This window comes from Lichenostomus cassidix, chromosome 2 (assembly GCF_008360975.1).
Source record: "Lichenostomus cassidix isolate B80296 chromosome 2, HeHo_3.0, whole genome shotgun sequence".
NCBI lineage: Eukaryota > Metazoa > Chordata > Aves > Passeriformes > Meliphagidae > Lichenostomus > Lichenostomus cassidix.
In genome coordinates this window covers 69507451-69521812 of record NC_139482.1, presented here as the reverse complement: position 1 = coordinate 69521812, position 14362 = coordinate 69507451, and the positions used below count along the sequence as shown (strand labels likewise).

Below are 14362 nucleotides of genomic sequence, written 5' to 3'. Positions count from 1 at the left end.
ATATAAGTTCTTAATTACACCATATAATTTATGGTATTTATACAAGTTAAATTGAAAACTATGAGCTGTGTAGTGAGATTTAACAGGTTCAGCATTCTAGAGCTAAGGCATTAGCACGGTGCTTTTGTAGCTGGGTTTCTAGTGCAGTGAAGGAAAGGTTGCCGTAATAGCAATAGAAATGTTCTGGTCCTCTATTTCCTGGGTGTAGAAAGAGATACTAAGTGAAATTTTAGAGTAGTTTCTCTTATAGTTGTTCAGAGGGCCAACTGTTCCAAGTGTAGCCAAGTGATTACTTGAGGTGGGAACCCACCACTGTGCTGTGAAAGAAAAGCCTTCTACACAGAGTCAGTGCTAACAGCTTGACTTGCAATGGCCTTCCAACCAATCCTACCATTAGATAAGCCTCGATGGTCCTTCATCCTGTTTGAACCAGGCACATTGCTAGGGGCTGCAGTGGGGAAGAACCCAGCTGAGGACTGTGCTCTTCTGCAGCCTTCAACAGAAGGCCAGAAATTCCCACCATTTTGGCCACTATGTATTTTTGTGATACAGGATAGTGGGGAGAGAGAGGAAAGGACTGTGTTCATGCCTGTACTACTTTGTTTAGTATCGAAAATCTTTATGGACTTAATAGCAGGGTCCTTGCTTATCAACTTAGTGGAACTGCAACAGAAAAGAGAAAATGCTGAGCAATGGGGAGCCACTGAGGTGGCTATAAAGTGGGAAGTGCTCCGTAAGCAAGGTCTGCAGCAACAGCAGTATGTATTGATTTCACTGAGCTAAATAATTGCTTTAAAAAATTAAATTATACTGGTCTTGTAGCCTGCTTGAAGTATCTGGTGTTCAACGTAGAATGATATCTGTGAACAGCTAGTGCTGTATACTCTGTGTTTTGGTTCAGCACGTATAAGGAGAGAGAGTTGAAATATAAAGTGTTGCAACATGGTAATTTTCTAAGCCAAAGTGCATGAATAACACTGAGACCTCTTATTTGTCTTTCTTTTGTACAGCCAAGAAGGAGGAGAAGTCAGAAGTTACGAGTGTTCACTGGTTTATGAATCTAAGGTGGAGAGGAGAACAGAGAGTAAACTAACTGGACATAGTATGAAGCTACTTAAGATTAACAGGCTGGAAGAGATAAATACACGATACAGCACAAACAGACTAGAAAAAACCGCCTTTTTTCAGAGTGTGGGAAAAATGAAGATGACTAGAAGCTTTCAGGAAGAAAAATTCAGTGATTCAGACCCTGGAACAGAAGATAAAAAGGTAACTAACTGCATAATTAATTTTGTTTTCCCAAAGCATTACCTCTTCCTTTTTTCAGCTAGTTAAGGAGTTTACTATGTGTATTTCTGAGTAGACTTGAATTTTTCATTATCACCTGTGAAAATGTATTGCAGCTGTGAGAGACTGTGTTAAGATATGATTATAGAGAGATGCCTCTTCTCACATTAAGGTGCAAATGAGACCATATGCCAAAGTCAATAATATGGATTTTCTTTAATAATGAATTTGAGGTAGAGAGATAGAAATGGAAAAGAGGAGCGGGGAGAGAGAGATTGAGTAGAAGCTAGTCACCACCTCTGGATCAAATGGCATCCCACTAGTCCTTTTTCACCCATGGCTTCTCGGTGGTGGGGCTCCTGAGGTCATTGAAAACTTTTCACTATTTATACATCTTAGCAAGGAAAGGAATTAATGTTCATTGGCTGCACAGTTCTCTTACTCTATTGGTTAAATAATTGCCTCACTTCTAATTTTAATTAGTGCACATGCTCAGTCTTTCTCTTCTTTTGGTTCAGTGAGTTTCTTGAGTGGGTGGTTGCAATCTCCCCAGGCTGAAATTAATTTTCACCCAGTCAGAACTGATTTCAGCACAGTGCTGAGTTGGCTTTCCTTGTAGCCCATAAATCCTTCATTCTTTGTGTCCATTTTCAGTGGTACATTATTCTCCCCCATGTTTGTTAACCTCCTCCTTGGTCTGAGACAGCACTTGGGGGAGTTATCAAACACTTGGGATGATCTTTGACTGCAGAGGTTCATGCAAACAGTTGCTTCTTTACACAGTTTGCCACACTGGGAATTTTTGTCTGGATGAATTACCAAGTATGTGCTAACCAGATCTTACCTCTGCTGGGCCTGGAGTTAGCACCGTAGTGTTGCTCCATTCTGTGTATGTCTTGTGGCAAAATTCTTCTTTGGCCTTAATAATATTTGAGACAGGCAACTATGATCTTTCTTACAGACTGGTCAGCATCTTTTAATCTTTTGTGTTCATAGAAGCAAGAATATGTGTTGTTATTCTGGGGTTTAATTATTACTGGACTTAATATTTAGGAACTGTAAAAGAGTTGTGTGGTTCTACCACTTTTCAAAATCAGAAGGTAAGCATGGATTTTGTTGGATTCGTGTTTTGAAAGCACTTGTGCTAACAGCTCTGGAGTTATTGGAGACTGATTGAATCCCATGGAAAGAGCAAAGGAACTGAGGCAGCTTTGTCCTTTGCTCCCAACTACTTGGCAGGCAGAGCATGGTTACGTGCTGGGTGCCAGACCTGCAGGGCTGAGTGTTGTCAGCATAGCTCTGTTCTGCACCTGTGTCCAGTAAGAACAGTGCTGGGCTTCATGGTGTGGGGTCTCTGGTAGGAAAATAACTCTGTGATCAGCCAAAATGTGTTTAGAAATAATAGCATGTCTTTGTATTATGGGTTTTTCTATGTGAGGATCTAGAGGAAACAGTATTTTTACTGACACATCTTTTAGATAGGAACTGAGAACATCCACTTGCAATAGGAGAATGAGAGATTAATTTTACACACTAGTTTGTGAAAAGACTTGAAAAATTTGCGCTGTGGCTGTTTGTATGCTGCTTGTGCTGATATGGTGGAGCAGTTTTTCAAGCATTCTGAATACTTTTGCTTTCAGATGATATCCTGGAGCATTGATGTAGAGTAAATTTCATTATGTTTTCATTTATATAATCAACTCAAGAAGTTTAAATTTTTGATAGTTCTCAATCTGTTGGGTCACTTTTGTTTAGAATTATTCCAGTCTTCAGTGAAGTACTACAATTTTTACTTTGTAGACATAAGAAATGACCTTTATATTAAAACAAATGAATCCTGTCTCATATAAGTAGGATGTGTTTATTTTAGAGAGTTTCACTTAGTGTTACAATGAAAATGAGAATTAAACAAACCACCCACAACTGGGTGTTTGGGGTTTGGAAGATGTTATTGGCTCTTTTAGGAAAGTTTACTTCCAGTGTGAAAAAAACAAGTTGCGCAAGTGAGACAGCAAAAACTGCTGTTTCTGCCATGTCACTCTTCCTGTGATCCTAAAGATCAGCAAAAGGCCTGAGAGCTGCTTTGCCTGTGGTGATGTTACTTAGCTTGATGATGAATTGCAGATAGGAACTAAAGTGGTGGGATTTTTCACCACTTTGTGCTGCAGAGTCTCTTAACTCATTGTCTTGATGTTTACTTCTTTAGTTTAATGGCTGGAGCTGGTCCTTTCTTAAGAGTGCTGTAGGAAAGGGTAGGGAGATTTTGGTGGTGCAATAGAGGAGAAGGGAATACATTTAGAAGATGAACAGCTGATGGCTAGCTGCAAGCTGGAGAAATAGCTCTATATTCCCATTTTAGCTCATCAGTCTCCTGGGAACAAGACTTTAAAGGTGAAAGACAATCTAACTGAACTCTGGTAATATACCTCACCAGAGTGAGGTTTCCAGATACATAAACATTGCTTATATTTCTCCTAAGCTTTTAAAACTTGGCTTTCACACAGCTTTTTAGTTTGTTTGTTTTGGGTGGTTTTTTGTTTGTTTGTTTTTTGGGTTTTGTTTGGTTTTAATTTCTCAATGGGGTAATAGATTGGGCCCTAACTGTCTGTTAATACTGACAAAAGGAAAACCAAGACCTTCCCTTAAAAAGGTCTTAGCATGGTGTGATGGCCTGATGAGTAGTTTTGTTATATTGTTCAGGAAAGGGTGGAAAAAAGAGTGTGTTGGCAGGAAATATAGTAAACCTTGCCCAGGTGTCTCTGCTTATGTATGTAACTTCTGTGGATAAAGGTGAAAGCAATGACAAAACATCCACTCACTTAAATGGGAGTGTGTTGGAACTCAAGACACCATCTGGAGGAGAGGGGTCAAAGTCTGTACTTGCTGGAGGAAATAATTCTGTCTGAAACTACCTGATTATAATTAAATAAGAAAATTATCCACTTCCTCAAAACAACTATTTTCCTAGATTTTTTTTTAAGTAAAAGAAGCAAGACAACTTTCATCTTTTGGTGCAGTATATTTTTGTAAAAAGATCCAATCCCAAACACAATGTCGGAGTAGTAGCAGTAACAGTAGTAGCATTAATAATAATAATAATACTTTCACAGGTATTAAAATACTACTATGGAAAGCAAACCCCCTCACTCGTTGACCATCAGTTTTGAGTGATTCGTGCTGTTGAGAAGTTGTGCCGTCGGTGTCCTCTAGATGGCACCCTTTGCCACTCCAGCTCTCCATCGCCCACTTGCCTGTGGGACAGGATGGCAAAACGACTCGTGACAAAACTGCTCCTTACGTGTTTTACATGTGCTCCGTTCAGAATTCCCTCTCGTCCCCCATTTGTACTGTTGGCAGCACATGTCTTTGTATCTTGGCTGGGTTCTGTCTTCAGTAAACATGAAATTTTGTGTCTCGTTATGTGTTAGCAAGTAAGAGACATTTTGTTTCCATGTGTGAGAACCAAATTAAAATAAGACTGAAAATCCAGACCTGCCCTTGAGCCATTGCACTTAATAGACACAAGGTGTGTGAAGGTGCTGGTCCAAGGGAGTGGGTGGCACAGGGTAGGAACAAGCATGTGTGAGAAGGTGAAATAATTCCCTTTGACAACAGCACCAGCTTATGCAAATGTAAATTGATTATGAAACTACCACACAATTTACTCAGCTGCATTAGGTCCCAATGAGCTCAATGTTTAACACCTAGACTGTTTTCGATGGCCCAGCCAAAGCTGTGCACTGTTCGCCATCACACCTGCTGTCTCTTCCCTCTGACTCTTACCTGGTTAATATTTGGTGTCAGAATGCAATTCAAATTGTTTGATCTTGAATCACTATCTGCAAAAAGTGGACGTGAAATTATTATCCATTGTGGTGGGTTAACTGGGTAAATAGGAGCCTAGGAGTTTCTATGGTTCCGAACATCAATAATATAAGGGAGTTGCACACCTCTGAATCATGGAGCTGGGGTTTAAACACAAGTCACTGACTCTGAAGAAGATAATTTTACAGCATTTTCTATGCAAATATATCCTTTTGCTGATATTCTAAAAACAGTTTAAGGACTAATTTATAAATATTTAGTTCAGCTGTAACTATTGGGTACCCTCAGCATTTGGTGTTCAGTTAAGATAGGCATAGGGATGGTTAATTGTCCTCTAATTCCCCGTTTCCAGTCAGGATAGGAGTCTTGTCTCCTGTGAGCCTTCTTTCACCTCATTCACCACCACCACCATTTCTCTAGCAGTTGTATTTGTTGCAGGTTCTGTGCTGGAAATGACTGTGGTGGTAACAATACTTTTACCAGTTCCTTTTCCCAGGGGAGGCCAGAATCATGGCAATACTTTATACAGAGAAAAAAATTATCACTGTCGCACAATTAGCTCCAAATAACTCTCCTCTGCTCCCTAACACTGTTCAAGATATTGATCTATATATTTTGACAGAAATCAATTTCTGGTTTTACAGTTTTAGTCAAGAATGGCTTTTAACAAAACCCTGCAAGGGACTCAGTACATTTGTAGTAAAACTTCTTAACTAATAAAGAAGAGATCAAAACCCACAAGGCTTTCTTTAGCCTTGAAATTGAAGCACCATGTCTAAAGCTTGCCTTGGTATGGTCAGGAAATTGGAAGTGGACTTCAGCCAAGTTTGGGCCCATTTTGTTTTACCAAGCACCTTTTCAGCTTGCTTGGAATGCTGTCATCAGATACTGCGCTGCCAACCTTAGCCTGGTGCAACTTTGCAGAATATCTATTTTGTGGTGCCCTCTTCATGTCCCAAGTTCATGGCACTCTGTTGTCATGTGGCAATATGTGAGTGATTCCATGATTTCAGGTAGCTTTGTTTTACCTAATGCTCCCAGCTCCCATGCTTGTGAGAATATTATGTCTGTCTTTCTTAGTAAGAAAAACGGACTATCAATGTTTGCTGATTGAAAAATCATCACTAAACTGTTCCTTCCCAACATAACAGCTACATACAGACTCAGAGGTGGCTTGGGAGTGCTCTGGAGTCACAGAAGTCAGAAGCTGACTAAAGAAAGGACAACAGTCATTATAATTTTTTAATCTCATGACTCTTTTTTCCAAATGATGTCATGATTTTTCTAAGTTGATCTGTGAATTTTTAGCACTTGAGATTACTGGTAGTCATATTCTTTGCTTATTCACCTCTGATCAGGTAAATACCCAAGCAGAGACATAATTTCTTCTTACTGCTTCATCTTCTACAATGACTCTTAATGCCCTGTAATTATGGGCAGCTGTTGCATGGAAGATGTAAAATCCTTATATGTAAGGATTCCTTCCATATATATACACCTGAGACCTTATGTAATGTTTTTTCCCAATCCTTGTGTATCCTTGTATATTAGACAATAAACCACAACATGCTTTGTTCCTGAGATTTTTATTTTTTGATCTCTAGAAATAAAACAGCTTCCCTGGGCTTACAGTGGAGCTGGTAGCAGGACTGTTTTTGTTAAAGTTACTTATCATTTCCAGTTTTAATACCTTGTTTTTGGTTGTTTAGAAATTTCCCGGGTTTTGTCTGCTCAGGCAAATATTTTCCACGCAGAATTTGCATCACATTTAATTGCTTGGGAAAATTCAACTATAGCAGTCTATCTGCTTCTGGGAATTTTAGGGTAAAGAAGATAGTTTAATCATAATATTGAGTGTTTCACATCCATGTGGTTAAAATAATTTGGCACCTTCCTCCTTTGGATCAAGGAATTGATGGTCAGCAGCTGATCAGATGCTGGATAAGACGAAAGGAGACAGCTAGGACTCCCTTTCTGCATGATGCTGGTTTGGATATGGGAGCAATGTAGGTAGACTGCAAGCACAGGAGCAGAAGGGACTGAAGACAGTAAAACTGGCATTTCAAACTGACCTTTCTATGCATCTGCACTGTGACAGTTTTTAGGTCACTGCCTTGAATTTTTCCTTCCATTTCTTGCCTGTTATAAGGGGGGAAAAGATTATCAATGGCCTGAATTGCTAACTGCAAAGCGATTGTGCTAAGTTTGCTTTCATTGGATAGGTTCTGGAATGTCAGAGTAATTGCCTTCAAGTGCGTGCAATACACATCTCGTGTAGATCCCTGCACCTGTTTCATGCTTGTCAGTGATCCATCACTTCTTTTCCTTATAGGTTCAGGGAATGCGTTGAAGTGCGAGATGCGATCCTGCTGCGTGTCCGAGCCTTGTCTAGCTAGGTGGTACTTACAGAGCTGGGGAGGGTTTTGAGGGTGCCTGCCAAATTGCATCTGCTAGAGCAGGAGAACTAAGTTAATCAGATGATTAAAATTAAAGGGATGGATCTAATCCTGCAAAGAAATGCTGCCTGGATTGTAGATAATTTTTGCCTTTTGGCTTCATATCTCTGGCACACCTTGTGGACTGTGTTAAGCTGTGGAAGAAAGAAAGGGATCCCTGCACCTGGAAATGCACAGGTAGTAGATATACTTTTAATAAGTTAGATATATTTCACTGCTCAGTATCAGAATGTTTAACTGGATGAATGCTGCTTGTGTTCGAATGTAGCCAGTTAAACTTATTTGTTTTTTCATGGAGCGGCATTTATTTCTCTCTTTCATACTGACAGTATCTAGGTCTACCCGGCAGTAAATCCTAGGCAGATGATGTGCTTTTCAGGAAGGTGCATCTCTTCCCTTGCAGCTGGAGGGCTTTGTCTTGCCATTAAAACATCCTCTAGTGACCTCTACTGGGTGCAGTACAAGGGAGTGCCTCAAGGTTACCGTCGGTGGCCGTGGTGGGAGCAAGGTTGCCAGACCTTCTTGCTGTGGGACTCGGAGAGTCCTAGGAAGCTCTTTGTTTTCTTCCGTTGTTGTCAAGTGAATGCAGCGTTATCTCCCCAAAGAATTAGCATCAGTAGTTATTTATCATGTTGCAAAGACAGTATGCATGTTTGCTGTGATTTCCCAGAAAGTAATGCAGTGATGGCCCATCATGTGGTAGCACAAGAGTTTTTAGAATAATTCTTAACAGGAAACGTTACTTGAACAAACAGACAAACAAAAAATGGATGAATTTAGAACAGCAAAAAGGAAGACACTTTTTTCTAAAGTAGCTCCAAGGATGTAGATTGCCAAAATGCTTAGGATTTTAATTAGTTTGCTGCAAATGACATCTTTCTTTCTTTCTGTGAAGAGATCCACTTGCAGAATCTCAAAATGTTTTCATGTCAGAGGTTTAAGGTCTGAAAAATCTGCAACCTTCCACTTGTGTATTCTTCTAGTGTTATCAGCCAAAAGAGTTATGACTTATTGTGTGAAAATATAGCAGGATTTTTCATGCATAGTGTGAGGACCTCACAGGATAGTGATAAGGAAAATAACTGAAGTATTGCTACACATGTCTGCACTCAAGATGAATCAGATTAATGAAGAAATCACCTGGAAAAATAAAAAACAACCCAAATCTGCTGTTGGTAGTTTGCATTTGGTCTGAAGCTGTTCCTGCACTTGCATGAGGCTTCAGACGAAATGCAAACCTAACGTGCTCTCAATTAGGATCGCTGCTTTCAAGTATTCTGTATCTATTCATCTGAGTACAGCAAGCAACAATACTCGGGCATTTTCTTTATCTGTCACACCATGCATGCCTCCTGCTGCCCTCACGCAATAAGTCGCCTTCTTGTGATATACTGGAAAATGCACAAGTACTCAGGTTACAGACTCAGACCCAAACCTGAGCATGTGACCCCGAAGATTACGGGGGTTATCTCTTTCACAGAAAAGAAAAGAAGATGTCATTGCAGCAACTATTCAAAATCTAAGCATTTTGTCTACATCTAGAAAAAAGTGTCTTCCACCCCACTAAAAGTAGCTCCAAGGATGTAGATTGCCAAAATGCTTAGGATTTTAATTAGTTTGCTGCAAATGACATCTTTCTTTCTTTCTGTGAAGAGATCCACTTGCAGAATCTCAAAATGTTTTCATGTCAGAGGTTTAAGGTCTGAAAAATCTGCAACCTTCCACTTGTGTATTCTTCTAGTGTTATCAGCCAAAAGAGTTATGACTTATTGTGTGAAAATATAGCAGGATTTTTCATGCATAGTGTGAGGACCTCACAGGATAGTGATAAGGAAAATAACTGAAGTATTGCTACACATGTCTGCACTCAAGATGAATCAGATTAATGAAGAAATCACCTGGAAAAATAAAAAACAACCCAAATCTGCTGTTGGTAGTTTGCATTTGGTCTGAAGCTGTTCCTGCACTTGCACAAGAGCTTGAAAATATATCAACTCTTTTCTTTATGCCTAACTCATTGAGATATTGCATTTTCTCTTGAGTGAGCTGTAATTTGAAGTGAAAAAGAAGTTAATTTCATTCCATTGTTCCTTTTGTTAATTTCCTTCCATTTCTATTGCACTTCTGCTGTTTTGCTACTGTCAGTTTATTTTCCTGTGTTTAAGACTTAAGGCCAATGTAATAAAATTATATTTGGTAGCAAGAGAATTATACCCATTGCATTGTGAAGAAAACAGATTTTAAAATACCCTGTATTAAGACTGTATTACCCTGTATTAATGGATTGTTTTCTAATCCTTATTGGCAATGAAGCATTTTTTTCCTGAATTTGGCATGTCAAAACTCTGCTGTGTTTTGTTGCATATTGTGATTCACTTTGAAATTCAGAATGGTAATCTGTCAGACATTTTTTTTTTTTAATTATTGGTCTGCATGTGTTACATTTTTTTCTTTTGACTAGAAAGGTTCTTTACGAAGTGAAAGTTCCCCAGGCTGTCTCCTAAGTCCTCATACATAGAAAGGTGGCATGGAATCACAAGTATTCCAAGGGCAGGGCAAGTGTCCTTTGCGAGGTACTGTCAGTAGGACTGTGCTCATGCAGGGACTCCTGGGTAATTGGAATCCTTGGCTTTGGGAGGAAATGAGCCAACAGCTGCCTGAAACCAAGACTGTTGTGTCATCTCAGGACCCCATGGCATGTCCATTCCAGACTCATCCTTCTCTCTCTCTAGAGAATCATTGTTGTCAACTGCAAGAAAACTGTTCCTAGAGCTGCTGCATGCTGATATGTGTCCCGTAGCTCTCAGACCTGTGAAGGTTTGCACTGCTGTGGTGAGAAAGGCTGGTGATCTTCACCAGAGTTCATATTTGAGATTGGTTCTTGCTTGAACTCCCAAAGTGAGGAAAACCAGGGATCGGATCAAAAGAGCTCCATAGGTCTTGCTCATTTTTCTGTGGTTCTGGTGAAAATATGAGTTTGGCTTCCTAAGAGACTATAAGGGAACAGTGCTACCCTTTGGTCATGATGCTCCTTCCCCAAAGAAGTGCTAATTGAGAAAGAAGGTTTAGTCATGACAAGTAACTAGAAGTAAATTAATTTTGTTTCTGTGGGTGATACTACAGCAGCACACTATTGCCAGTAGGAGGTGACTGTAAGACTGTATTTTTGCAGTGGGTTGTGAAGGGCCTTTGGTAATAATTATGTGTGTTATTATGAGCAAGCAGAGTTCCTAACTGGGATTGTGTGAGGCTTAGTACAGTTCGGATCCACTCCACAGAAATCATTGTCTGAACAGCTGGATAAGGGAGAAGTGAAATGAGAAACAGATACAGAGATAGATGAAGACTATGCTAAGGTCATGCTCTCAGTCAGTGACATCTGTGCAGAGACATCTGCAATATGGAAATGAAATTGCTGACTCTCTGTCTAGTGTCCTCTTTACATGGCTATATGCTGAGATCTGAGGGGAGGCATGCCTCTGAACTCTCAGTCTGCTGGATCCCAGCCATTTCATGAGTGCTGATTACTTTGCAAAGCTCCTGCACACCGTTTGGCCCAGGATCTAAAATTTCAAAACCCGGTAGCATCTTCTAGATATCTTCTTTATTTTTCTAGTGTTCATTTACATACAAATAATTTCTTCCTCACCCTGTTAATTCTTCTTAGTTTTTATTTAGAACCTATGAATGCTGTGGTGAGAGATTTATTGTAACTTTTGGAATGTATGACTTAAAACATCTGAAAGTCAGATCAGTTTCAATACAGCAAAGGCATATATGTTTGTTTCTGTGTAAAAGATGTTGCATCTTGTCTATCTCCCCTTAAAAACTTCTTTTTGACCTTAGGTGCATGGCTTAGCAACGAATTCTTTTGGCCATGATCATTCAGAGGTGTCTTGTGACAGATTACCTACCCAACCAATTTGTAATATACACGAAGGTCCGGCGAGAGACATTCAGACTGTCCCTGTGACCTTTCTCTTCTGGCACCCTTGTGCAATGTCTAGTGGACACATTTAGCAGGAGTCACGGTGCAGTAAAAGTGACTTTCCAGCACTGAGTGTGGCATGAAAATTCCAAACAAGACCCCTTGCATGGGGGAGGTCACATATCTGTTACCTTGAACAGAAACCTCACATGTAAGGAGTATTTTGAGGTGTTCAGTATCTTCATTTCTCCCCTTATATGGACAATCTGATGTAATTCCAAACAAATAAGGTGTTTGGTCCTTCTGTGTTTGCTGAAAATGTTGGTCTTTTTAACTCTACTGAGTTAAAAAATTGCTTAATTGCTTATATTGAAAACATAAGTTAAGCATCCATTGTATTGTATGCAAGGGAGGATTTTTTAAAGTACTGTGTAGGCAGGTACTTTTAAGTGCTTGACATTTACAAATTAAGTTCTTGAGAGAAATTAAAATGGGGCTTTATAATATGACCTTCTGCTAAAGAAAATGCACAGGATGTTCATAATACATGTAAATTAATTTGTAATGGACAATAAAAAAAAAAGACAGTATTTTTCCATAGTTCCCTGTCTTCAAGGCTAACTAAGCAGACATACTGGTACACAAGATCTCTTTAACACCATGCCTGGACTAAACAGTGATAGAGCAGATATGTGGGCAGATAGGTTTAATTTCAGTTATGACCCTACCTAGTTATGGGTCTGTCTAGTTTACCTCATATCTGAAATAGTGTCTGTAGTTGAAGATGACAGAGAAAATCTCAGCCTTTAAACTTAACTATTGGCAGAGGGACAACAAGTTGTGGGATGATTTTCTCTTGACCTTTGATGCTGCCATAGCCATTAATATAATCACTACATTTTAAAGGACATGTTCACTAAGGGAATTACTGCTTTTATCAAATCAAACATGTTCTGCTGTCTTTCTAAAACTCATAGTAGACCCATGTTTGGTAATTCTAAATCTGGAGCAATTGCCTAAAGCCTCTTGGTCCTGCATGTTTTAGACCATAATAGAGGCATCTGACATTCTCCTATTTATACCTACCCTATGTATTTCTTCCAGCTCATATCTTAATAGGGTTTTATAATGGTTTCATACAAAACCTATTCTAAAAGAACAGAAATGTACAGTATGGAAATGTAACTTGAGAACATCTAAAGAGTTGTAGGGTCTAAGCATCACTTCATATAGCATCACTAAAATGGAAGAATGAACAAAATTTAGAAGATCAGGACAAATTGACTAAAATGATTAATTTTTGTTTTTATTTTAGTCACTTCTAATCCTTTAAGCTGTCCTTCTTTCAGGACAATATTCTAGCCCCTTAAATGCATCTTTCCAGCACTACACCAAGGCCTGTACCTTTAATCTCCCTTGTGTGTGCATTTCATTTTTAGTTGTAGAATAATTTGCTGTTAATATACAGAAACATGGAAAGGCAGGAATTTATCCATAAACTTAAACTGGACAGGTTTTTGAAAGCATTTTCTCTTCCTTGTACTGATTCAATATGAAACTACTGCCTCTCCTGTCATTGTTAGTTACTGGACTGGTTAAACATGGTATTTACGCCACTTTCCTTACTAAAGGACACCACCTTGTGCACTTAATGCTGCATAAAAATTGTACTACAATACTTTTTTTCAGGCAGCTACTCCAGAGAATAGGCATGAAAATTTTTAGCTGGGAATTCTAGCTGCCACCGACTGCCAACAGATGGATTCAAAATATTTGAGGGCCAGCATGGGACTTGTAAAGAAAGCTTGTGTGACGCACTATTGCTGGCTCAAACTGTGCTTTACAGGGTCCCACTCCTTCATTAGCAGTAATTTCATGCATGGTTAAATATTTCAGGAGCCAGCTCAGGATGAGAATTTGCTGCTTATATCCTCAGACAGCACAAAATTTAAATGTATCAGAGATTATTTATGGACAGTGAGTGACAGCTGTCACATCAGAGACATGACAGTCTAAGCAGACAGGCTGTTATGAAACTGAGTCGAGAAGGGGCTTAGAAGGATGGAAATAAGCATCCAAGGTCACCCAGCAGATTCGTTACAGAAGCAGGGCTGTAAGTAAGACTTTCTGACTTCCAGACTGCGGCCTGAGTCATGCTGCTACTGCAGCAGGACTCCTTTGCAATGAAAGAAATGTCTTGGTCATCACACTTGTTTCTTATGTCTGGGATTGTATTCTCTGAGACAAGTTGTATGGAAGCCTTCATGTTATCAGCTAACATTTGTCAAGTATATGGGAGATCCTTTTTTCCCCAGGAATTCTTCAGTCATCTCTGTTTCAGCATCATGTGACTGTGGTAGAGAATATTGGCTTCTTAGCTATCTCTGGGTTCCAAAATCAGTGGAATGCATAATTGAAAGAATATGGGTTGACAATAATGATTTAAACTCTATTTCCATGTCTGCCAATTCTCCTAGAGTTCCTGGGATCATCCTGCATCTGGAATCATACTCTTAATGTATGCGGTGTCTGGAACTATGAATAGTTTTCCAAAATGTTCAGCAGACACTAAAGAAAAAAACAGACTCTTAAAAATAACCTACCTCCAGCATTATCAGTCAGTAACATTTGACTTCAGAAACTTCATTTTGTATTTTACCTTGGAAATTATAAGAATCTATAAAGACCCATCAATGCAAGGGAAGTCAAGAAGAAGATAAATGCAAGTCTGTAGTGTTACAAACTACTTTTATCACGATGAATTTGGAATGAGAATTAATTTGTCAAATGAAACACTGAAGTTCACACCAAATAAATGTTTTCTGGGAAAAAAAACAACCAACAAAAACCTATTGCTTTGGAGCAT

The 14362-nt window shown here is 39.2% G+C and overlaps 1 protein-coding gene across 1 annotated transcript in view; it reads left to right on the top strand.

The window, feature by feature from the left end:
- MYLK4 (myosin light chain kinase family member 4) overlaps window positions 1-14362 on the top strand; it is an 80498-nt gene that overhangs the window by 13047 nt on the left and 53089 nt on the right. The window contains exon 2 of the mRNA XM_085052024.1: window positions 1011-1269. Coding sequence (XP_084908150.1) covers window positions 1011-1269 — 259 coding nt within the window. The remainder of the gene's footprint in view (window positions 1-1010; window positions 1270-14362) is intronic.